Raw genomic sequence first — 25,955 nt, 5'->3', positions numbered from 1 at the left:
AAAAATCACAAGAGAAATCAAAAGTTGAACTAAAATATTAGAAGCGTAACTTAAAATCTGTCCCAACTATTAATTCTTATGTAAACTATTTAATTTAAATTCAACTGTTTTAAAACATTAAATCACAAGCATAATTTAAATCAAATTTAAATCTAATTTAAAACATCATAAGCATAAGTTTAATCAAATTTAAATTTAAATTAAAAAATCATCAATATATGAATAAAAAATAATAAAAGATTATAAGTGTGATTTTAATCTTTATTTTTGAATTAATAAAGATAATTTAATCTCAGTGCAAAAGAAGAAGAAAAAATATGAGTCAAAATTAAAAATAATAAGCTAAGCAAGTTTTAAATATCTAAAGAAAAAAAAATAAGAAAAAAACTACAGTACCAAAAGCAATGTTCAATACACAATTGAAAAAATAAAAAATTATAAAAATATAGAAAAAATGACAAAGAGGAAAAAATAATAATACAACAACAAATAAATATACAAAATATTAAAGATATAAGTAAAACAAAAATGGAATTAGTGATAAATATATATATATATGTGTGTATGTGTGAAAAAACCTAAAATTCATAATTTGAGAAAGTTAATAAATTAACACTAAATCATGATTTGGATAAAAAAAACTCGAAAAAACAATGGATGAATAAGCTCATATCAAAAAAATTATAAAATAATATAAGAAATTCAAAGTTAATAGTCTATAATCCCGCAGCGTAGCGCGGATTCCCTTCTGAGATCTGATAATCACCAGCTAAAACTCTGGAGACCTGTGCTGAATCATCACCAACTAATATTCATTTTTTTCGAGCCAACATAAAAACTAAACTACCATTTCACAAAAAAAAAAAATCGGACTCATCTCAAAATCAATATTGGGTTATAGGTTTATAGCCATGTTCAACTTGCGCCAAAGTGATGTTGGCATGAGTTACAACATCACCATTCCTCGACAACAATTTTTTTGACCCAAGTCCCAACTCAAGATGAAATCTTGTTTTTTTTTTTACTGTTCATACAAGTTACAACATTATTTTCAGGAACCAAATAATTATCCCCAAATTTTAGATTCTAAATATTGCTTGATCATTCTCCTCCTTACCCAAAAGAGATCAGAGATATAATGACAACTAGAGTTTAAAAGGGGCTTTCTTGTTGAGAATAGAATGTAGAAGTCAGTTAGGACTTTCCATGAATATAATTTTACTGAATGATTTGTTTATTAACTTTATTTTTATGTATATCTAACTAGTTTTTTTTAATTGGGAACACCCACAACGACATAAGAGACCGAAGTCTTTGGAAGGCAAACTAATAAGACAAACTAGTATTCATTGACATCTCTCCTCCATGACCTTTATATAGACCACCGACATTTTCAATCGCATATCATTACATGCAGAATAAGTATTTATACAAATCCTACCATTATACCCATATTTCATTTACTCATATATTTAACATATATTACGCATGTAAATTCTTTTTCATGTAATTTTTTATGTTATTAAATTATATGATCATCCAAAAGATCTAGATTCAAATTTGTTTCAATCTTTAAATGTATTTAAGTTTTTCTCTAGTAAACAAAAAAAACAAAAAACCAATTTGAAAATCGATTTAGATCAAACAACATGAATTATTTTTAATATAATAAAACTACATGAATTTATGATGAAATAAAAATAAAGAAAGGAGGACAACAAATTATCACGAGAATTGAGGTGCATGCAAATATCAAATAAACACAACAGGCATTTCATTATGGTTTGTTCTGGTTTTAACGCAATTAAGGTGTCTGTTGAGTATCATTGGTGCCTCCTGAAGATGCCGGTGGCGTTGCAGATGTTGATGCCTCATCAGCTCGATGATTATCACCCATCTGTTGGTTTTGTGTCATGAGGAAATCATTAGGCATCGGAATATCATTATATTCCGGTACTTTATCAGATCCCATGGTGGCCACGATCTCATTCTTTGCTGAGACGATTTGCTCTTTTAAATTGTTGAGAATTTTTTCGTAAGCCAAAGACATACCAACACAACCGGTTATGGGATCCTGTATGTGGGCTTCAGCTTCATAGCTGAGAGCCTTAACAGCATATTCACGTTGTAAAGGTGAGAAAGTCTCATTGCTCAGTATTTTGTAAACATTTTCGGCTCCAAAAATTCTATGCACACGGTCAAATTTTTCAGGCTCCGTCGATGGAAAATATGGCGCAAAAACGCATTCACCTGTACACACGGATTTGAGGACTTTGCATGCAGAGCAAGGATTGGAAGCCATTCTTCTTCTTTATATTATCTCTTTTAACCCTAAAAGACACAGATGGATGAAATGAGAAGAAATAACTCTTGAATCTTTATATATAATAAGACTTCAAATTTAGTTATAGACTACATATATATGTTTGTGGTTAAACTGTGAGATATTGAAATTTTTTTTCTAAAACTCCTACTAGCGTTTAGGGAAAAAAAATTCTACGGCTTTAATATAATATACAGAAAAAAAGATCAAAGTATTGATACTTGACTCAAAGATCACAAAACCAAAATCAAATGAATATGCTAAATGAATTGAAAGAAAGACTGAGACTGTTTTTTTTTTTTAAAAAAAGGGCCTAGATCGAGACTATTATACCTCGAATATCTTGAAAATGTGACTGATGCCTGTAGTGAGGAAAATTGTCTTGGTTTTTAAGCAGTTATATACACTTTGAATTTGTATGTTTAGAGGCAAGTTCAATCACTACAAGAAATATGTACATTCATAGCATACGAATAACGCTATGAAAGTACTTTCATAGCGTTTTCATAAACGCTGTATCTGCCGGAGTTATAATAGAGTACACCCCTTAATATAGCGTTTATGGAAAGTGTTATTATATTCATATATATAATAGCATTGTTATGATGTTATTATAAATGATACGGTAGCACAAATTAGACGCTATATTATTAAATGTTGTAGCTTTATTTTTGTGTTATTGACACCTTTATAGTAGCGTGGTTTTATAGCTACATTCTAGTTTACTATAAGAGAAATTCATTGCTGTTGTTAGTTGAGTCGTAGCATTATATTTTAGCTCCAACATCATATACTGTAGCTATTTTTTCACGCTGTATTGTTTAGTGTTGGAGCTGTTCTTACGTGCTATTGAATTTGGCGATGTAGGTTTTTTTTAACCAAATACGATATATCCAAAACCTCAAAAAATACACTTACTAAATATCATAACCTGGTAAACAAAAATTGAAATGCATCTGCTTTTCCATATAGAAGAACTGAGTACTGGTTAATGTTTCAGCAACATACAAGCATTTCCAACAAAGAAAACCATAAACACATATCAGGTTATGTCTTCAACGAAACCATCCTTAAGTTCAGAGAAGATAAAAACTAAAGTATCAGATGACTACTGCATTTAGACGAGTACCACTTTATCCTCTGGCCAAGCAATAGCTGTTCCTATTGCATCTTCCATGCACTCGATCTCAGACGAAGGCCTCCATACGCAAGCATCTTTAACTTTGACAACATCAATCCACACCTTAACTGCATTTGGACCCAAGGGAACAAAATGTACTGTTTGAAGTGGATCGTTTGTGGACCAACGTCCTTCAGCAATCACTCGCTTCTTTCCAGTAATAGCCATCACCAAGCACTTCTTATTTTCATTCCCCGTTTCCATTTGGTTGGATTCCTGTAGCAAAGAAATTTTGAATATATAGCTATACACGAAATCAACAAATCCAAACAAACCAAACAAATGAAAGGTTAGTAAGAAAACCTACCTGAGTTATAGGAGTAGAACTTTCTGACATTGCTTTCATTGGTTTTTTTATTGGAGCTGGTGGAGTTGATTCAGAGTTAGCAATAGGAGAACTCGTTTCAGGACTTGCCTCAGAGATTACTCTATTAGCAGGCCAAGCGACAAAGGTGTTGACTGAATCCTCCAAATCTAAGAACTCAGTCGTTGGCCTCCAGAGGAAGGTATTTGGGCATAAAACCACATCGACGAATACCTTCACTGCATTAGGTCCGAGAGGTAGTCCGTTGACTAATGCTTTTGGCTCTCGAGAATGCCAACGACCCTCTGCAACAACTTCCTCGTTAGTTCTAGCCCAGTCAAGCAACTTGCAGAAGTTCCGAGAGCTAGTATTAGGACTCTGTGAAGCAGTAAACAAATGAAACCATTGTCAAGCATTGCACAGTTTTACTTTTACTATAAACTCAACTATTATATTCCGTACTGAAAGAATTTTACCAGAGGCGTAATGTCTTCTGGTTCACATCCGCTGCTAAAGGGAACCACAAAATTTTGAGGCCATGCAATCATCTCTCCAACTGCTTGCTCCATATTAAAGACGTTGCGAGCAGGTCTCCAAAGATAAGCTTCTGGCTTAATTGCTGCTTCCACCAAAACTTTGTACGAGTTTGGGCCTAAGGGTATACTGTTGACAAATTCCTCAGGCTCTTCAGACAAAATACGTCCTTCACCAACTTTTTCATCCGTTCCAGCCCAGTCGAATAACAGACACTTCATTTGTAATTTCATGTTGACACTCTGCAAACGTTAATGGTGAATTGTAAAAACAGATGTAAACATATGACATATATTTTAAATGCTAAATAAGACAAAACAAGAGTTTACTCTTGGCGCAGAATTCTCTCCGACTTCAGCTTCTTGTTTCTGAAAAATGTAATTTGAAATAACAACCTAAGTTAATATAATAACAATGTAAAATTCAGAGTTACTATCACCAGACATGAAATACTCGCTTACCTGGTTCTGTATTTTTGACAGTGCTTCCTCTAAATCATGGACCTGCTGAATCAATCTTAGTTGGTCTCGTTTCATATCATCCATAAACTTGCTTTTCATCTGGAAGCATGCTAACTTGGTTTGACTCATCCCTCTACCCATCGCTCTCAAACGGCCGGGATTATCAGGCCCAAGTAGCTGAGAAAGGAGATCTTCTTTGGGATTTGTGGACGTCGAAGAGGGAGAAACCGTTTCAACAAGTTCAGCTGCCTTTTTCTGTACACACACTTTCGACATCAGCCAAGATACGCCAGTATTCATCAACTTTTAAAAATAAACCAACTAGTTATTGTTAACTACTTACGATCTTCTCGGCTGCATTTGTATTGACTGCAGTGCCATCCTTCTTTGTTCAAGACTTAACCCATACCTGTAGTCTAGTTACTTCAGACGGTTCAGAGATCTCTTTTTTCTGAAAATAGGTGGCAATGTTAGTTATTTGCATATAGTTGCATCAGTATTACACATACGGAATATTACCATCTCTTCAGCCAGTCTGACCATCCCCTTTCGACTGCAAGTATGAGGAATCTGGTTTCGCCTTCTTTCTTTATATGTGTCACTTAGTTCCTGAAAACAAAAATTCAGTTATCTGTATATGGAAGTAAAGTGAGGGCTACGTGATTACCTTAAATGCTGCACTAGTTTTAGCCTTCACAAATTTGCGCCATTCTGCCGGTGGAATATTCTTTGGGCGAAGCTTCAATCTTTCTGCGTTATTCTTACAACTCTTGATCTGGCTGACTAGCCTCGACTTTGAGGCCCTCCATATACAACCCATTTGCTTGATGACAGCCATCTTGTGATACTCCTCATCTAATTCGAACCTTGCCTACAATAAATTCCAAATCAAACAATAAAATACAAGTCCATAATACTTACCTTATTCTAAATTAAAATGGGTCTACCTGTACAGATTTCCATAGAACTGTTCTACGTTCTTCACCAATCTTCCTCCAATCTTCAATAATGACAGGGACGTGTTCACGCACCAAGGGCCCAAGGTAAGATGACAGCTTAACCGATCCTGATCCATACGGTTCTCCCATGCTATTGAATTCAACCTTTATGCGACTGTTAGGATCTCTTGCGATGTCTTTCATCCTTGTTGGACCTCTAGATCGCTTAGGCTTGTTTGGAGCTGTAGTCCCTTCTGATTCAGGCGCCGGCGTTTCATCATTCATGAATGCATGTTCATTGAATGCATCCTCATCAACATTCGGTAATCCATCATTCAGATCTGGTTCCTAAGAGCACACTCTATGTTCTGGACTCTGCGTCTCATCATTAATCTGTGTCTGCACAGCCTCGTTCATGACTTCATCAGGTTGATCATTTCCGGCTGCATTGTCTTCTCCTCCATCATGCATACTTTCCGGATATACTGTCCCAATAAATTCTGGCTCCTCAGATAAATTCTTCCTTTTTCTATTCTTTCCCTTTGGTCGACCCATACTTTATCACCTGAAACACTCAATACAACCCATCAGTGAAAAATTTAGACCACCATATTCCATATAGTCAAGCATAGACACTAAACCGAAAGCAACGACTCTAACTACGCAATAGGTAATACGTATATGTCCTAAACGTATATTCCTTCACAATCAACCCTTGCAGGTTGGTCTTCAGCGTCAACATCTTCTACGTTCATGTCAACACTCAATGGTAATGGCCCACCATCTGCCTCATCACTGTCTGCCTCAGTGTATCTCCTTGAAGGGCCTCTCATAACCACATACCAATTTGAAGACTCGTCCTCTCTGGAATATAATATTTGCTTAGCTTGAGATGCCAGAATGAATGGATCCCTTGCGAAAGAGACTTGACTTTGGTTCAAGTTGACCAACGTAAAACCTTCGTTCACCTTCACACCGTTGCCTCTGACCGCCCATTGACATCGGAATAGAGGTATGTAGAATACGTTGTAGTCTAATAAGATAATGTCCACCACTCTGCCATAATAAGAAACCAAATCCTAGATTTGGGAAGTGTCTCTTGCACTGGCTCGACACATTGCAGTTGCTTTATAATATACTCCACTGTTGTGCGTTTGTCTCTGAACTGATGTTGTGTGAAACCGCAGACCATTAACAACGTAACCAGTGTATGATCTAGCCATATTACGTGGACCATATGAAATCCACTTAAGTGTGTCATCATGTTCCGTAGAGTCAAGTGGTATCTGACAAAAAATAATGTAGTAAGTAAATCAACAATAAGTTTAAAATGTACCTTGTATTAATACGGAACTGAAACAGCTTACTTACACTTTTTTTAAGCCACTCTGAAAAGTTTTTAGTGTGAGTACTCCATAGGAAAGTAGCATCTTGTCTACACCGTGGGTTTGTGTCTTGCAGGTATTGCAGATGCATGCTTACAAAGTGACATTAGACAACAATGAAATATATTAGTATCAAGACTGAATTCCGAATATGAATGCAGCATAATAAAGAAATTAGAGCTTACTCTACATAAGGATCTACCAGTGCGGTATTCTGAATGACAGCTAGGTGTGCTGTTTTCTTTTCCACTTCAGAAAGTGTGATAGACCTCCCAGCAGAAATAGGTCGCCCTTCGAGTATAGAAGTGCTTTCGTATTCAGTATTTCATTCTTGTCTACCTTCGACACTTGTGGTCTTCCTCAAGAAATCTCTGCAGAACTGCATACATTCCTCTGCTAGATATGATTCAGCAATACATCCTTCCGGTCTTGCAGGATTCCTGACGTAGTCTTTCAACAGTTTCATGTGTCTGGTAGGAATTACGAAGATAAGAATAACGATAATGGAAGATGAAATATGCGGCAAGCAAACTTATCAAAAAAATTGTATAGACAACTTACCTCTCGAAAGGATACATCCATCGAAAGTGTACAGGTCCACCTAATCTAGCTTTCCTCCCAAGATGTATACACAAGTGAACCATTATATCAAAGAAACTAGGTGGGAAAAATCTCTCAAACATACAAATAGTCTCAACGATTTTGTTTTCCATTCCTGATATTTTCTCCCTATCAACAACACATTGACATAGATTGTTGAAGAATGCACATAATCGTGTAATGGCTATTCTAGGCCCTTTCGGTAAAAGACCTCTAAGTGCAACTGGTAAAAGTTGTTGCATGAGCACATGGTAATCGTGTGACTTCAATCCCATTGTCTTAGACTCTTCTAATGATACGCACCTGGATATATTGGAGCAATAACCATCCGGTCCTTTGAACTCATGTAGACGCTTGCAGAATAGTCTCTTCTCTTCCTTTGACAAAGTCCACGGTGCTGCAGGTAAGTAAGTTCGTTTGCCTCTGCCTTTAGGATGCAACTCTTTCCTAATACCAAGGACTTGTAGATCTTTACGAGCATTAAGACCGTCTTTTGAATTTCCACAATGCAGCAAGGTGGAAATGATGCTCGCTGCAACATTTCTTTCTACGTGCATAACGTCTAAGTTATGTCTGACCGGGAGTTCCTATGGATTGCATTTAGACATGTTAACTGAAAGTCTTTAAATTATGTATAGTGTATTTAACAAATATAAATGAAGTTGTAAAACGATAACATACCTCCCAGTAAGGAAGATTGAAAAAGATAGATCGTTTCTTCCATCTAGATAATTCTTCTTCATCTACTTCCTCTTCCTCCTCTGATTCGGATTCTTCGTCTTCACTATCAGCTAATGACTCCGCAGGAATAACCCTTTTTCTTTTCCTTCCAGCTTGTCTAACATTTCCAAACTCGTTTTTGTAATTCTTCAGCAACACAGATATGTTATGACCCGTTAGAATCCTACCCTTCCTTCCATATTCAACTTTTCCATCGAACCATGCCTTCTTCCCACGGTAACTATGCGTGGGTGATAATCTCTTTCTATGAAACATGTAAACATGCTTCCTGCTATTAGGTAACCATAAACTATCAGTATGCTTTCCACATTATGGACATCCCATCTTACCTTTTACTCTGCAGCCAGCCAGATTTCCATATGCAGGTAGGTCACTAATAGTCCACAATAGCATTGCCTTCATTGTGAATGTGGTTTTACTGAATGCATCATACGTTTGCTCTCCAATGTCCCACAATCATTGGAGGTCATCGATCAGTGGCTCCAAGTACACATCTATACTGTTGCCAGGTTGATACGGTCCAGGAATCAACAAGGAAAGCATGATATTCTCCTTCTTCATACACAAGTCTGGAGCCATATTATAATTCACCAACAATACAGGACAACAAGAATACCTTGTATTTTTCATGCTGAATGGATTGAAACCGTCGGTAGATAGACCTAGCCGAATGTTTCTTGATTCTGCGGCAAACAACGGGTACTTGGAATTCATCTGGTCCCATGTTACGGAGTCTACGGGATGACGCAGCTTTCCATCATTACTTTTGTTAGTAAAATGCCACCGTAGCTCCTTAGCAGTATGCTCTGACCTAAACATCCTCTTCAGCCTCGGAATGATGGGAAAGTACCTCAAAACTTTCTGAGGGACACCTTTTTTAAGTTCACCGGTTTGGAAGTTAGTCTTCCATCTTGATGTCTTGCACTTGGGACAGTTGTCTAACTTCTTCAACCCTTTTCTGAAAAGACAACAATCATTAACACAGGCATGGATCTTCTCGTACCCCATATGGAAAGACTTGAGGAACTTCTTCACGTCATACAACGAGGTGTGAAGCACATTATCCTCCGGCAACATACTCGGCAGTGTCTCTAACAGCTCGTTGAAGCTCTTGTCCGTAAAAAACGATACAATTTCTGATAGCTTGCTATGGCTGGCACAACTTGGATACAATGGCGTTTCGGCATCAGCAAGTTTAGCTAGAAACTCGTCTTCTCTCTTGTCTAAACCTTCAGCAACATCGCATAAGTCCGTCTTGTTAGCTAACTCTTCATCCAAGTATTCGGCAGCTTGATACAACCCTACAATCTCCTCGTTCCACTCTCTTATCACTTTCTTTGCTTCGTCAGACCCACAGTTTACTTCCCCATGATGATACCAATCAGTCCTTAGCTTGTACGTCTCATCCATTCCTCTTGTGACCAAGTGATCCACTACATCATTTTTAGAATGACGGTCTACGTTTCGACAATCAATGCACGGGCATATAACCAAATCACAATCTCCTAAGGCAGAGGCAACTGAGTTCACAAAATTCCTAGCACCAATCTCATATGCAGGATCCGCTCTTCAACATATGCATGTCGATGAATAAAAAAAGTCAAAACTATACAGGTAAACTATATAGAAGCACATCTACCCTGAACACATGTTTATTAAGTGATACCTGCATAGGTGAACCCATGCCTTGTCCACCATTGTATACTCCAACCTTAATAACAATTGTTAGCTAAACGACTCAACCCTAAACAAACACCCTAAAAGTACTCCGGAAGACAAAGTAGAGTTCAATATAAACGAGTTTCGTATCAATTCTGTGTAAACCCTAAACCGATTAACGAGTTACATTTACCTTGATTATCGATGAAATCAGACACGATTGAGCTTTGTTCGCCTATGTATTTGATGTCTTCTCGCTGTCTTTTAGTTTCTCTTCAGCTTCGAAACCTCAAGAGGGAAGAAATGAGAATGAAAGTGTAGTGAGTAAAACAAGTATAAGAATTCAATGAATCGAATGATGGAATTACATTTAGGGTTTATGAAGAGTGAAATTGGAGTTACCTTTGCATGTGCGTCGTCTAGTTTCCGCTGAACTTGACAAACAACTCTGCCTCAATCGCCGAAAATTTCCTGCTAAACCCAGAAATCTCCATAATCGAGAGCTTAACTCCAACAGGAATCAAGATGACCTGATCTAAACCCAAAATCGACACTGGTGAAAGAGATTTCCGACGATGAGGGTTTCAGAGACGTCAGATTGTTAATCGGCTTGATGAATTTGAGATCACTCTCTTCTCTCATAAACCCTAGAACTTTCTATTTTTTGCTCACCCGAGAAAATGGTTTTTTTTAGTCGACAGAATGTTGTTATGTTTTGTCTATAACATGAAATTTTTACTAAGTGTTGGCGGGCATAAGTGTTTTATGCGAGCCAAAGCCTTTTTTTTGTTCCCGCTCACATTATTTACTCTTTAGCATTTTTTAAGTGCTATATTAGAGTACCCAATTCCAAAAATGACATTTAATAGCAGTTACAAATATTACGCTATTAAAATGTGCTATCAATAAGCATATTTCTTGTAGTGAATTATAATAAATGTTTAAATTTTGACTAGTACTTGTTAGATACCTTCCATATTTTCAATTACCATAATGTGATAGAGTAGACTACATACTCTCTCTTTTGGAAAGATAATATCACATTAAACTTTTCTCAAAAAAATAAAAGATAATATCACATTTATCATTCATTAATGTGTACATTTAACTTTTTTTTATTCATAATATACATGACTTTTTATTTTTGATTATTTCAATACATCAAAATTTAGAGAGTTAGGGTTTATCTGGTATATCATAGCTGAATAGCAAAATAGTTGAATAAAAAACATACATATAATCAATTGGACGAAAAAACTTAAAACTTAATAAACTTAAATCTCTAAAATACTATTGTTAAAATTATTTTAAATTTTAAAATTTGCGAGATGGATTGAAAATAATTTGTTAAATTTTATTATTATCATTCTGTTCTTATCACTATAAACAGTATATACTCTACAAAATCATATTTTCAAACAAGAAAAACGTGAAAAAATTCATATTGTTCAACCTCGTAGTTTAATTAAGTTTTTATTTGTTTTATATTATTTGAACATAACTTCATATTATTCGTTTAACATCATATTAGTTGTTTAAATTCATATTATTTGTTTTGATTTGTTTTAATTTGTCAACTTCAGGGGCATTTAGGATCTGATTCTTTGAAAAAATGAGAAAAAGAATATGGTAACAAATAAATATAAAATTTATAGAAGCATAAGGAACACAGATAGAACCAATTGAAAAAATGTGAAAACAAAACATGAAAATAGTAAATTGAAAAAAACATATATAATCACTAGATGGAGATTTCAATGTAAAAATGTAAAAAACAATGGATTGAAAAAACTATCAGCTACAATCATCAAGAAAAAAAAAATAATAAATCACAAGAGAAATCAAAAGTTGAACTAAAATATTAGAAGCGTAACTTAAAATCTGTCCCAACTATTAATTCTTATATAAACTATTTAATTTAAATTCAACTGTGTTACAAACATTAAATCACAAGCATAATTTAAATCTAATTTAAATCTAATATAAAACATCATAAGCATAAGTTTAATCAAATTTAAATTTAAATTAAAAAATCATCAATATATGAATAAAAAATAATACAGATTATAAGTATGATTTTAATCTTTATTTTTGAATTAATAAAGATAATTTAATCTCAGTGCAAAAGAAGAAGAAAAAATATGAGTCAAAATTAAAAATAATAAGCTAAGCAAGTTTTAAATATCTAAAGAATAAAAAATAAGAAAAAAACTACAGTACTAAAAGCAACGTTCAATAAACAATTGAAAAAATAAAAAATTATAAAAATATAGAAAAAATGACAAAGAGGAAAAAATAATAATACAACAACAAATAAATATACAAAATTTTAAAGATATAAGTAAAACAAAAATGGAATTAGTGATAAATATATATATATATATGTGTGTGTATGTGTGAAAAAACCTAAAATTCATAATTTGAGAAAGTTAATAAATTAACACTAAATCATGATTTGGATAAAAAAAACTCGAAAAAACAATGGATGAATAAGCTCATTAAGATATATCAAAAAAATTATAAAATAATATAAGAAATTCAAAGTTGATAGTCTATAATCCCGCAGCGTAGCGCGGGTTCCCTTCTGAGATCTGATAATCACCAGCTAAAACTCTAGAGACCTGTGCTGAATCATCACCAACTAATATTCATTTTTTTCGAGCCAACATAAAAACTTAACTACCATTTCACAAAAAAAAAATCGGACTCATCTCAATATCAATATTGGGTTATAGGTTTATAGCCATGTTCAACTTGCGCCAAAGTGATGTTGGCATGAGTTACAACATCACCATTCCTCGACAACAATTTTTTGACCCAAGTCCCAACTCAAGATGAAATCTTGTTTTTTTCTGTTCATACAAGTTACAACATTATTTTCAGGAACCAAATAATTATCCACAAATTTTAGATTCTAAATATTGCTTGATCATTCTCCTCCTTACCCAAAAGCGATCAGAGATATAATGACAACTAGAGTTTAAAAAGGGCTTTCTTGTTGAGAATAGAATGTAGAAGTCAGTTAGGACTTTCCATGAATATAATTTTACTGAATGATTTGTTTATTAACTTTATTTTTATGTATATCTAACTAGTTTCTTTTTAATTGGGAACACCCACAACGACATAAGAGACCGAAGTCTTTGGAAGGCAAACTAATAAGACAAACTAGTATTCATTGACATCTCTCCTCCATGACCTTTATATAGATCACTGACATTTTCAATCGCATATCATTACATGCAGAATAAGTATTTATACAAATCCTACCATTATACCCATATTTCATTTACTCATATATTTAACATATATTACGCATGTAAATTCTTTTTCATGTAATTTTTTATTTTATTAAATTATATGATCATCCAAAAGATCTAGATTCAAATTTGTTTCAATCTTTAAATGTATTTAAGTTTTTCTCTAGTAAACAAAAAAAACAAAAAACAAATTTGAAAATCGATTTAGATCAAACAACATGAATTATTTTTAATATAATAAAACTACATGAATTTATGATGAAATAAAAATAAAGAAAGGAGGACAACAAATTATCACGAGAATTGAGGTGCATGCAAATATCAAATAAACACAACAGGCATTTCATTATGGTTTGTTCTGGTTTTAACGCAACTAAGGTGTCTGTTGAGTATCATTGGTGCCTACTGAAGATGCCGGTGGCGTTGCAGATGTTGATGCCTCATCAGCTCGATGATTATCACCCATCTATTGGTTTTGTGTCATGAGGAAATCATCAGGCATAGGAATATCATTATATTCCGGTACTTTATCAGATCCCATGGTGGCCACGATCTCATTCTTTGCTGAGACGATTTGCTCTTTTAAATTGTTGAGAATTTTTTCGTAAGCCAAAGACATACCAACACAACCGGTTACGGGATCCTGTATGCGGGCTTCAGCTTCATAGCTGAGAGCCTTAACAGCATATTCACGTTGTAAAGGTGAGAAAGTCTCATTGCTCAGTATTTTGTAAACATTTTCGGCTCCAAAAATTCTATGCACACGGTCAAATTTTTCAGGCTCCGTCGATGGAAAATATGGCGCAAAAACGCATTCACCTGTACACACGGATTTGAGGACTTTGCATGCAGAGCAAGGATTGGAAGCCATTCTTCTTCTTTGTATTATCTCTTTTAACCCTAAAAGACACAGATGGATGAAATGAGAAGAAATAACTCTTGAATCTTTATATATAATAAGACTTCAAATTTAGTTATAGACTACATATATATGTTTGTGGTTAAACTGTGAGATATTGAAATTTTTTTTCTAAAACTCCTACTAGCTTTTAGGGAAAAAAAATTCTACAGCTTTAATATAATATACAGAAAAAAGATCAAAGTATTGATACTTGACTCAAAGATCACAAAACCAAAATCAAATGAATATGCTAAATGAATTGAAAGAAAGACTGAGACTGTTTTTTTTTTTTAAAAAAAAAGGGCCTAGATCGAGACCATTATACCTCGAATATCTTGAAAATGTGAATGATGCCTGTAGTGAGGAAAATAGGCTTGGTTTTTAAGTAGTTATATACACTTTGAATTTGTATGTTTCGAGGCAAGTTCAATTATAATAAATGTTTAAATTTTGACTAGTACTTGTTAGATACCTTCCATATTTTCAATTACCATAATGTGATAGAGTAGACTACATACTCTCTCTTTTGGAAAGATAATATCACATTAAACTTTTCTCAAAAAAATAAAAGATAATATCACATTTATCATTCATTAATGTGTACATTTAAATTTTTTTTATTCATAATATACATGACTTTTTATATTTGATTATTTCAATACATCAAAATTTAGAGAGTTAGGGTTTATCTGGTATATCATAGCTGAATAGCAAAATAGTTGAATAAAAAAACATACATATAATCAATTGGACGAAAAAACTTAAAACCTAATAAACTTAAATCTCTAAAATACTATTGTTAAAATTATTTTAAAATTTAAAATTTGCGAGATGGATTGAAAATAATTTGTTAAATTTTATTATTATCATTCTGTTCTTATCACTATAAACAGTATATACTCTACAAAATCATATTTTCAAACAAGAAAAACGTGAAAAAAATTCATATTGTTCAACCTCATAGTTTAATTAAGTTTTTATCTGTTTTATATTATTTGAACATAACTTCATATTATTCGTTTAACCTCATATTAGTTGTTTAAATTCATATTATTTGTTTTGATTTGTTTTAATTTGTCAACTTCAGGGGCATTTAGGATCTGATTCTTTGAAAAAATGAGAAAAAGAATATGGTAACAAATAAATATAAAATTTATAGAAGCATAAGGAACACAGATAGAACCAATTGAAAAAATGTGAAAACAAAACATGAAAATAGTAAATTGAAAAAAACATATATAATCACTAGATGGAGATTTCAATGTAAAAATGTAAAAACCATGGATTGAAAAAACTATCAGCTACAATCATCAAGAAAAAAATAATAATAAATCACAAGAGAAATCAAAAGTTGAACTAAAATATTAGAAGCGTTACTTAAAATCTGTCCCAACTATTAATTCTTATATAAACTATTTAATTTAAATTCAACTGTGTTACAAACATTAAATCACAAGCATAATTTAAATCTAATTTAAATCTAATTTAAAACATCATAAGCATAAGTTTAATCAAATTTAAATTTCAATTACAAAATCATCAATATATGAATAAAAAATAATACAGATTATAAGTGTGATTTTAATCTTTATTTTTGAATTAATAAAGATAATTTAATCTCAGTGCAAAAAAAGAAGAAAAAATATGAGTCAAAATTAAAAATAATAAGCTAAGCAAGTTTTAAATATCTAAAGAATAAAAAATAAGAAAGAAACTACAGTACCAAAAGCAACGTTCAATAAACAATTGAAAAAATAAAAAATTATAAAAATATAGAAAAAATGACAAAGAGGAAAAAATAATAATACAACAACAAATAAATATACAAAATTTTAAAGATATAAGTAAAACAAAAATGGAATTAGTGATAAATATATATATATATATATGTGTGTATGTGTGAAAAAACCTAAAATTCATAATTTGAGAAAGTTAATAAATTAACACTAAATCATGATTTGGATAAAAAAAACTCGAAAAAACAATGGATGAATAAGCTCATTAAGATATATCAAAAAAATTATAAAATAATATAAGAAATTCAAAGTTGATAGTCTATAATCCCGCAGCGTAGCGCGGGTTCCCTTCTGAGATCTGATAATCACCAGCTAAAACTCTAGAGACCTGTGCTGAATCATCACCAACTAATATTCATTTTTTTCGAGCCAACATAAAAACTAAACTACCATTTCACAAAAAAAAAAAAATCGGACTCATCTCAAAATCAATATTGGGTTATAGGTTTATAGCCATGTTCAACTTGCGCCAAAGTGATGTTGGCATGAGTTACAACATCACCATTCCTCGACAACAATTTTTTTGACCCAAGTCCCAACTCAAGATGAAATCTTGTTTTTTTTTTTACTGTTCATACAAGTTACAACATTATTTTCAGGAACCAACTAATTATCCCCAAATTTTAGATTCTAAATATTGCTTGATCATTCTCCTCCTTACCCAAAAGCGATCAGAGATATAATGACAACTAGAGTTTAAAAGGGGCTTTCTGGTTGAGAATAGAATGTAGAAGTCAGTTAAGATTTTCCATGAATATAATTTTACTGAATGATTTGTTTATTAACTTTATTTTTATGTATATCTAACTAGTTTTTTTTTAATTGGGAACACCCACAACGACATAAGAGACCGAAGTCTTTGGAAGGCAAACTAATAAGACAAACTAGTATTCATTGACATCTCTCCTCCATGACCTTTATATAGACCACCGACATTTTCAATCGCATATCATTACATGCAGAATAAGTATTTATACAAATCCTACCATTATACCCATATTTCATTTACTCATATATTTAACATATATTACGCATGTAAATTCTTTTTCATGTAATTTTTTATGTTATTAAATTATATGATCATCCAAAAGATCTAGATTCAAATTTGTTTCAATCTTTAAATGTATTTAAGTTTTTCACTAGTAAACAAAAAAACAAAAAAAAAATTTGAAAATCGATTTAGATCAAACAACATGAATTATTTTTAATATAATAAAACTACATGAATTTATGATGAAATAAAAATAAAGAAAGGAGGACAACAAATTATCACGGGAATTGAGGTGCATGCAAATATCAAATAAACATAACAGGAATTTCATTATGGTTTGTTCTGGTTTTAACGCAATTAAGGTGTCTGTTGAGTATCATTGGTGCCTCCTGAAGATGCCGGTGGCGTTGCAGATGTTGATGCCTCATCAGCTCGATGATTATCACCCATCTGTTGGTTTTGTGTCATGAGGAAATCATCAGGCATAGGAATATCATTATATTCCGGTACTTTATCGGATCCCATGGTGGCCACGATCTCATTCTTTGCTGAGACGATTTGCTCTTTTAAATTGTTGAGAATTTTTTCGTAAGCCAAAGACATACCAACACAACCGGTTACGGGATCCTGTATGCGGGCTTCAGCTTCATAGCTGAGAGCCTTAACAGCATATTCACGTTGTAAAGGTGAGAAAGTCTCATTGCTCAGTATTTTGTAAACATTTTCGGCTCCAAAAATTCTATGCACACGGTCAAATTTTTCAGGCTCCGTCGATGGAAAATATAGCGCAAAAACGCATTCACCTGTACACACGGATTTGAGGACTTTGCATGCAGAGCAAGGATTGGAAGCCATTCTTCTTCTTTGTATTATCTCTTTTAACCCTAAAAGACACAGATGGATGAAATGAGAAGAAATAACTCTTGAATCTTTATATATAATAAGACTTCAAATTTAGTTATAGACTACAAATATATGTTTGTGGTTAAACTGTGAGATATTGAAATTTTTTTTCTAAAACTCCTACTAGCTTTTAGGGAAAAAAAATTCTACGGCTTTAATATAATATACAGAAAAAAAGATCAAAATATTGATACTTGACTCAAGATCACAAAACCAAAATCAAATGAATATGCTAAATGAATTGAAAGAAAGACTGAGACTTTTTTTTTTTTTTTAAAAAAAGGACCTAGATCGAGACTATTATACCTCGAATATCTTGAAAATGTGACTGATGCCTGTAGTGAGGAAAATAGTCTTGGTTTTTAAGCAGTTATATACACTTTGAATTTGTATGTTTAGAGGCAAGTTCAATTATAATAAATGTTTAAATTTTGACTAGTACTTGTTAGATACCTTCCATATTTTCAATTACCATAATGCCATAGAGTAGACTACATACTCTCGTTTTTGGAAAGATAATATCACATCAAACTTTTCTCAAAAAAATAAGATGATAATATCACATTTATCATTCATTAATGTGTACATTTAACTTTTTTTTATTCATAATATATATGACTTTTTATTTTGATTATTTCAATACATCAAAATTTGGAGAGTTAGGGTTTATCTGGTATATCATAGCTGAATAGCAAAATAGTTGAATAAAAAACATACATATAATCAATTGGACGAGAAAACTTAATATTGGGTTATAGGTTTATAGCCATGTTCAACTTGCGCCAAAGTGATGTTGGCATGAGTTACAACATCACCATTCCTCGACAACAATTTTTTTGACCCAAGTCCCAACTCAAGATGAAATCTTGTTTTTTTTTTACTGTTCATACAAGTTACAACATTATTTTCAGGAACCAAATAATTATTCCCAAATTTTAGATTCTAAATATCGCTTGACAATTCTCCTCCTTACCCAAAAGCGATCAGAGATATAATGACAACTAGAGTTTAAAATGGGCTTTCTTGTTGAGAATAGAATGTAGAAGTCAATTAGGACTTTCCATGAATATAATTTTACTGAATGATTTGTTTATTAACTTTATTTTTATGTATATCTAACTAGTTTTTTTTTAATTGGGAACACCCACAACGACATAAGAGACCAAAGTCTTTGGAAGGCAAACTAATAAGACAAACTAGTATTCATTGACATCTCTCCTCCATGACCTTTATATAGACCACCGACATTTTCAATCGCATATCATTACATGCAGAATAAGTATTTCTACAAATCCTACCATTATACCCATATTTTATTTACTCATATATTTAACATATATTACGCATGTAAATTTTTTTCATGTAATTTTTTATGTTATTAAATTATATGATCATCCAAAAGATCTAGATTCAAATTTGTTTCAATCTTTAAATGTATTTAAGTTTTTCTCTAGTAAACAAAAAAAACAAAAAAAGAAATTTGAAAATCGATTTAGATCAACCAACATGAATTATTTTTAATATAATAAAATTACATGAATTTATGATGAAATAAAAATAAAGAAAGGAGGACAACAAATTATCACGAGAATTGAGGTGCATGCAAATATCAAATAAACACAACAGGCATTTCATTATGGTTTGTTCTGGTTTTATCGCAATTAAGGTGTCTGTTGAGTATCATTGGTGCCTCCTGAAGATGCCGGTGGCGTTGCAGATGTTGATGCCTCATCAGCTCGATGATTATCACCCATCTGTTGGTTTTGTGTCATGAGGAAATCATCAGGCATAGGAATATCATTATATTCCGGTACTTTATCAGATCCCATGGTGGCCACGATCTCATTCTTTGCTGAGACGATTTGCTCTTTTAAATTGTTGAGAATTTTTTCGTAAGCCAAAGACATACCAACACAACCGGTTACGGGATCCTGTATGCGGGCTTCAGCTTCATAGCTGAGAGCCTTAACAGCATATTCACGTTGTAAAGGTGAGAAAGTCTCATTGCTCAGTATTTTGTAAACATTTCGGCTCCAAAAATTCTATGCATAGGTCAAATTTTTCAGGCTCCGTCGATGGAAAATATGGCGCAAAAACGCATTCACCTGTACACACAGATTTGAGGACTTTGCATGCAGAGCAAGGATTGGAAGCCATTCTTCTTCTTTGTATTATCTCTTTTAACCCTAAAAGACACAGATGGATGAAATGAGAAGAAATAACTCTTGAATCTTTATATATAATAAGACTTTAAATTTAGTTATAGACTACATATATATGTTTGTGGTTAAACTGTGAGATATTGAAATTTTTTTTCTAAAACTCCTACTAGCTTTTAGGGAAAAAAAAATTCTACGGCTTTAATATAATATACAGAAAAAAAGATCAAAATATTGATACTTGACTCAAAGATCACAAAACCAAAATCAAATGAATATGCTAAATGAATTGAAAGAAAGACTGAGACTGTTTTTTTTTTTAAAAAAAAAGGGCCTAGATCGAGACTATTATACCTCGAATATCTTGAAAATGTGACTGATGCCTGTAGTGAGGAAAATAATCTTGGTTTTTAAGCAGTTATATACACTTTGAATTTGTATGTTTAGAGGCAAGTTCAATTATAATAAATGTTTATATTTTGACTAGTACTTGTTAGATACCTTCCATATTTTCAATTACCATAATGTGATAGAGTAGACTACATACTCTCTCTTTTGGAAAGATAATATCACATTAAACTTTTCTCAAAAAAATAAAAGATAATATCACATTTATCATTCATTAATGTGTACATTTAACTTTTTTTTATTCATAATATATATGACTTTTTATTTTGATTATTTCAATACATCAAAATTTAGAGAGTTAGGGTTTATCTGGTATATCATAGCTGAATAGCAAAATAGTTGAATAAAAAACGTACATATAATCAATTGGACGAGAAAACTTAAAACTTAATAAACTTAAATCTCTAAAATACTATTGTTAAAATTATTTTCAAAATTTAAAATTTGCGAGATGGATTGAAAATAATTTGTTAAATTTTATTATTATCATTCTGTTCTTATCACTATAAACAGTATATACTCTACAAAATCATATTTTCAAACAAGAAAAACGTGAAAAAAAAAATCATATTGTTCAACCTCGTAGTTTAATTAATTTTTTATTTGTTTTATAATATTTGAACATAACTTCATATTATTCGTTTAACCTCATATTAGTTGTTTAAATTCATATTATGTGTTTTGATTTGTTTTAATTTCTCAACTTCAGGGGCATTTAGGATCTGATTCTTTGAAAAAAATGAGAAAAAGAATATGGTAACAAATAAATATAAAATTTATAGAGGCATAAGGAACATAGATAGAACCAATTGAAAAAATTTGAAAAAAAAAATTGAAAATAGTAAATTGAAAAAAGCATATATAATCACTAGATGGAGATTTCAATGTAAAAATGTAAAAACCATGGATTGAAAAAATTATCAGCTACAATCATCAAGGAAAAAAAATATAAAATAAATCACAAGAGAAATCAAAAGTTGAACTAAAATATTAGAAGCTTAACTTAAAATCTGTCCCAACTATTAATTCTTATATAAACTATTTAATTTAAATTCAACTGTGTTACAAACATTAATTCATAAGCATAAATTAAATCAAATTTAAATCTAATTTAAAACATCATAAGCATAAGTTAAATCAAATTAAAATTTAAATTAAAAAATCATCAATATATGAATAACAAAAAGTACAGATTATAATTGTGATTTTAATCTTTATTTTTGAACTAATAAATATAATTTAATCTCAGTGCAAAAGAAGAAGAAAAAAAAATGAGTCAAAATTAAAAATAACAAGCTAAGTAAATTTTAAATATCTAAAGAATAAAAAATAAGAAGAAATTTACAGTACAAAAATTAACGTTCAATAAATAATTGAAAAAATAAAAAATTATAAAAATATAGAAAAAATGACAAAGAGGAAAAAATAATAATACAACAACAAATAAATATACAAAATATTAAAGATATAAGTAAAACAAAAATGATATTAGTGATAAATAATATATATATATATATATGTATGTGTGAAAAAACCTAAAATTCATAATTTGAGAAAGTTAATAAATTAACATTAAGTCATGATTTGGATTAAAAAAACTCGATAAAAACAATGGATGAATAAGCTCATTAAGATATATCAAAAAAATTATAAAATAATATAAGAAATTCAAAGTTGATAGTCTATAATCCCGCAGCGTAGTGCGGGTTCCCTTCTAGGATCTGATAATCACCAACTAAAACTCTAGAGACCTGTGCTGAATCATCACCAACTAATATTCATTTTTTTCGAGCCAACATAAAAATTAAACTACCATTTCACAAAAAAAAATCGGACTCATCTCAATATTAATATTGGGTTATAGGCTTATAGCCATGTTCAACTTGCGCCAAAGTGATATTGGCATGAGTAACAACATCACCATTCCTCGACAACAAATTTTTTGACCCAAGTCCCAACTCAAGATGAAATCTTGTTTTTTTACTGTTCATACAAGTTACAACATTATTTTCAGGAACCAAATAATTATCTCCAAATTTTAGATTCTAAATATCGCTTGACCATTCTCCTCCTTACCCAAAAGCGATCAGAGATATAATGACAACTAGAGTTTAAAAGGGGCTTTCTTGTTGAGAATTGAATGTAGAAGTCAGTTAGGACTTTCCATGAATATAATTTTACTGAATGATTTGTTTATTAACTTTATTTTTATGTATATCTAACTAGTTTTTTTTTAATTGGGAACACCCACAACGACATAAGAGACCGAACTCTTTAGAAGGCAAACTAATAAGACAAACTAGTATTCATTGACATCTCTCCTCCATGCCCTTTATATAGACCACCGACATTTTCAATCGCATATCATTACATGCAGAATAAGTATTTATACAAATCCTACCATTATAACCATATTTCATTTACTCATATATTTAATATATTACGCATGTAAAATTGTTTTCATGTAATTTTTTATGTTATTAAATTATATGATCACCCAAAAGATCTAGATTCAAATTTGTTTCAATCTTTATGTATTTAAGTTTTTCTCTAGTAAACAAAAAAAACAAAAAATAAATTTGAAAATCGATTTAGATCAAACAACATGAATTATTTTTTATATAATGAAACTACATGAATTTATGATGAAATAAAAATAAAGAAAGGAGGACAACAAGTTATCACGGGAATTGAGGTGCATGCAAATATCAAATAAACACAACAGGCATTTCATTATGGTTTGTTCTGGTTTTAACGCAATTAAAGTATCTGTTGAGTATCATTGGTGCCTCCTGAAGATGCAGGTGGCGTTGCAGATGTTGATGCCTCATCAGCTCCATGATTATCACCCATCTGTTGGTTTTGTGTCATGAGGAAATCATCAGGCATAGGAATATCATTATATTCCCGTACTTTATCGGATCCCATGGTGGCTACGATCTCATTCTTTGCTGAGACGATTTGCTCTTTTAAATTGTTGAGAATTTTTTCGTAAGCCAAAGACATACCAACACAACCGGTTACGAGATCCTGTATGCGGGCTTCAGCTTCATAGCTGAGAGCCTTAACAGCATATTCAAGTTGTAAAGGTGAGAAAGTCTCATTGCTCAGTATTTTGTAAACATTTTCGGCTCCAAAAATTCTATGCACACGGTCAAATTTTTCAGGCTCCGTTGATGGAAAATATGGCGCAAAAACGCATTCACCTGTACACACGGATTTGAGGACTTTGCATGCAGAGCAAGGATTGGAAGCCATTCTTCTTCTTTGTATTATCTCTTTTAACCCTAAAAGACACAGATGGATGAAATGAGAAGAAATAACTCTTGAATCTTTATATATAATAAGACTTCAGATTTAGTTATAGACTACATATATATGTTTGTGGTTAAACTGTGAGATATTGAAATTTTTTTTCTAAAACTCCTACTAGCTTTTAGGGAAAAAAAATTCTACGGCTTTAATATAATGTACAGAAAAAAAGATCAAAGTATTGATACTTGACTCAAAGATCACAAAACCAAAATCAAATGAATATGCTAAATGAATTGAATGAAAGACTGAGACTGTTTTTTTTTTAAAAAAAAAGGGCCTAGATCGAGACTATTATACCTCGAATATCTTGAAAATGTGACTGATGCCTGTAGTGAGGAAAATAGTCTTGGTTTTTAAGCAGTTATATACACTTTGAATTTGTATGTTTAGAGGCAAGTTCAATTATAATAAATGTTTAAATTTTGACTAGTACTTGTTAGATACCTTCCATATTTTTAATTACCATAATGTCATAGAGTAGACTACATACTCTCTTTTTTGGAAAGATAATATCACATCAAACTTTTCTCAAAAAAATAAGATGATAATATCACATTTATCATTCATTAATGTGTACATTTAACTTTTTTTTATTCATAATATATATGACTTTTTATTTTGATTATTTCAATACATCAAAATTTAGAGAGTTAGGGTTTATCTGGTATATCATAGCTGAATAGCAAAATAGTTGAATAAAAAACGTACATATAATCAATTGGACGAGAAAACTTAAAACTTAATAAACTTAAATCTCTAAAATACTATTGTTAAAATTATTTTCAAAATTTAAAATTTGCGAGATGGATTGAAAATAATTTGTTAAATTTTATTATTATCATTCTGTTCTTATCACTATAAACAGTATATACTCTACAAAATCATATTTTCAAACAAGAAAAACGTGAAAAAAAAAATCATATTGTTCAACCTCGTAGTTTAATTAATTTTTTATTTGTTTTATAAGATTTGAACATAACTTCATATTATTCGTTTAACCTCATATTAGTTGTTTAAATTCATATTTTGTGTTTTGATTTGTTTTAATTTCTCAACTTCAGGGGCATTTAGGATCTGATTCTTTGAAAAAAATGAGAAAAAGAATATGGTAATAAATAAATATAAAATTTATAGAGGCATAAGGAACATAGATAGAACCAATTGAAAAATTTTGAAAAAAAAAATTGAAAATAGTAAATTGAAAAAAGCATATATAATCACTAGATGGAGATTTCAATGTAAAAAAGTAAAAAACAATGGATTGAAAAAATTATCAGCTACAATCATCAAGGAAAAAAATATAAAATAAATCACAAGAGAAATCAAAAGTTGAACTAAAATATTAGAAGCTTAACTTAAAATCTGTCCCAACTATTAATTCTTATATAAACTATTTAATTTAAATTCAACTGTGTAACAAACATTAAATCATAAGCATAACTTAAATCAAATTTAAATCTAATTTAAAACATCATAAGCATAAGTTAAATCAAATTAAAATTTAAATTAAAAAATCATCAATATATGAATAAAAAATAATACAGATTATAAGTGTGATTTTAATCTTTATTTTTGAACTAATAAATATAATTTAATCTCAGTGCAAAAGAAGAAAAAAAAATATGAGTCAAAATTAAAAATAACAAGCTAAGCAAATTTTAAATATCTAAAGAATAAAAAATAAGAAGAAAACTACAGTACCAAAATTAACGTTCAATAAATAATTGAAAAAATAAAAAATTATAAAAATATAGAAAAAATGACAAAGAGGAAAAAATAATAATACAACAACAAATAAATATACAAAATATTAAAGATATACGTAAAACAAAAATGGAATTAGTGATAAATATATATATATATATATGTGTATGTGTGAAAAAACCTAAAATTCATAATTTGAAAAAGTTAATAAATTAACACTAAATCATGATTTGGATTAAAAAAAACTCGATAAAAACAATGGATGAATAAGCTCATTAAGATATATCAAAAAAATTATAAAATAATATAAGAAATTCAAAGTTGATAGTCTATAATCCCGCAGCGTAGTGCGGGTTCCCTTCTAGGATCTGATAATCACCAACTAAAACTCTA

The 25,955-nt window shown here is 31.1% G+C and overlaps 4 protein-coding genes across 4 annotated transcripts; all 4 read right to left on the bottom strand.

The window, feature by feature from the left end:
* Positions 1 to 1,804: 1,804 nt before the first annotated feature.
* LOC18022229 (LOB domain-containing protein 35) lies at positions 1,805 to 2,302 on the bottom strand. The gene has a single exon (XM_006405110.1). The coding sequence runs from the start codon at positions 2,300 to 2,302 to the stop codon at positions 1,805 to 1,807; it is 498 nt and encodes a 165-aa protein (XP_006405173.1).
* Positions 2,303 to 3,440: 1,138 nt separating this feature from the next.
* On the bottom strand, positions 3,441 to 3,910 carry LOC112088090. Its single transcript, XM_024158244.1, has 2 exons — positions 3,811 to 3,910; positions 3,441 to 3,719 (listed from the first exon to the last, which is right to left on the bottom strand). The coding sequence occupies exons 1-2, from the start codon at positions 3,847 to 3,849 to the stop codon at positions 3,441 to 3,443; spliced, it is 318 nt and encodes a 105-aa protein (XP_024014012.1). The 5' UTR covers positions 3,850 to 3,910.
* A 13,520-nt stretch (positions 3,911 to 17,430) lies between these two features.
* On the bottom strand, positions 17,431 to 17,928 carry LOC18022227 (LOB domain-containing protein 35). Its single transcript, XM_006405108.1, has one exon. The coding sequence runs from the start codon at positions 17,926 to 17,928 to the stop codon at positions 17,431 to 17,433; it is 498 nt and encodes a 165-aa protein (XP_006405171.1).
* Positions 17,929 to 23,303: 5,375 nt separating this feature from the next.
* Positions 23,304 to 23,801, bottom strand: LOC18022225 (LOB domain-containing protein 35). Its single transcript, XM_006405106.1, has one exon. The coding sequence runs from the start codon at positions 23,799 to 23,801 to the stop codon at positions 23,304 to 23,306; it is 498 nt and encodes a 165-aa protein (XP_006405169.1).
* Positions 23,802 to 25,955: the final 2,154 nt, after the last annotated feature.

The sequence above is a fragment of the Eutrema salsugineum genome, unplaced genomic scaffold (genome assembly GCF_000478725.1).
Source record: "Eutrema salsugineum unplaced genomic scaffold, Eutsalg1_0 scaffold_15, whole genome shotgun sequence".
Taxonomy (NCBI): Eukaryota; Viridiplantae; Streptophyta; class Magnoliopsida; order Brassicales; family Brassicaceae; genus Eutrema; species Eutrema salsugineum.
The sequence above is the reverse complement of the archived record's forward strand: the minus strand, read 5'-3'. Positions and strand labels throughout refer to the sequence as shown.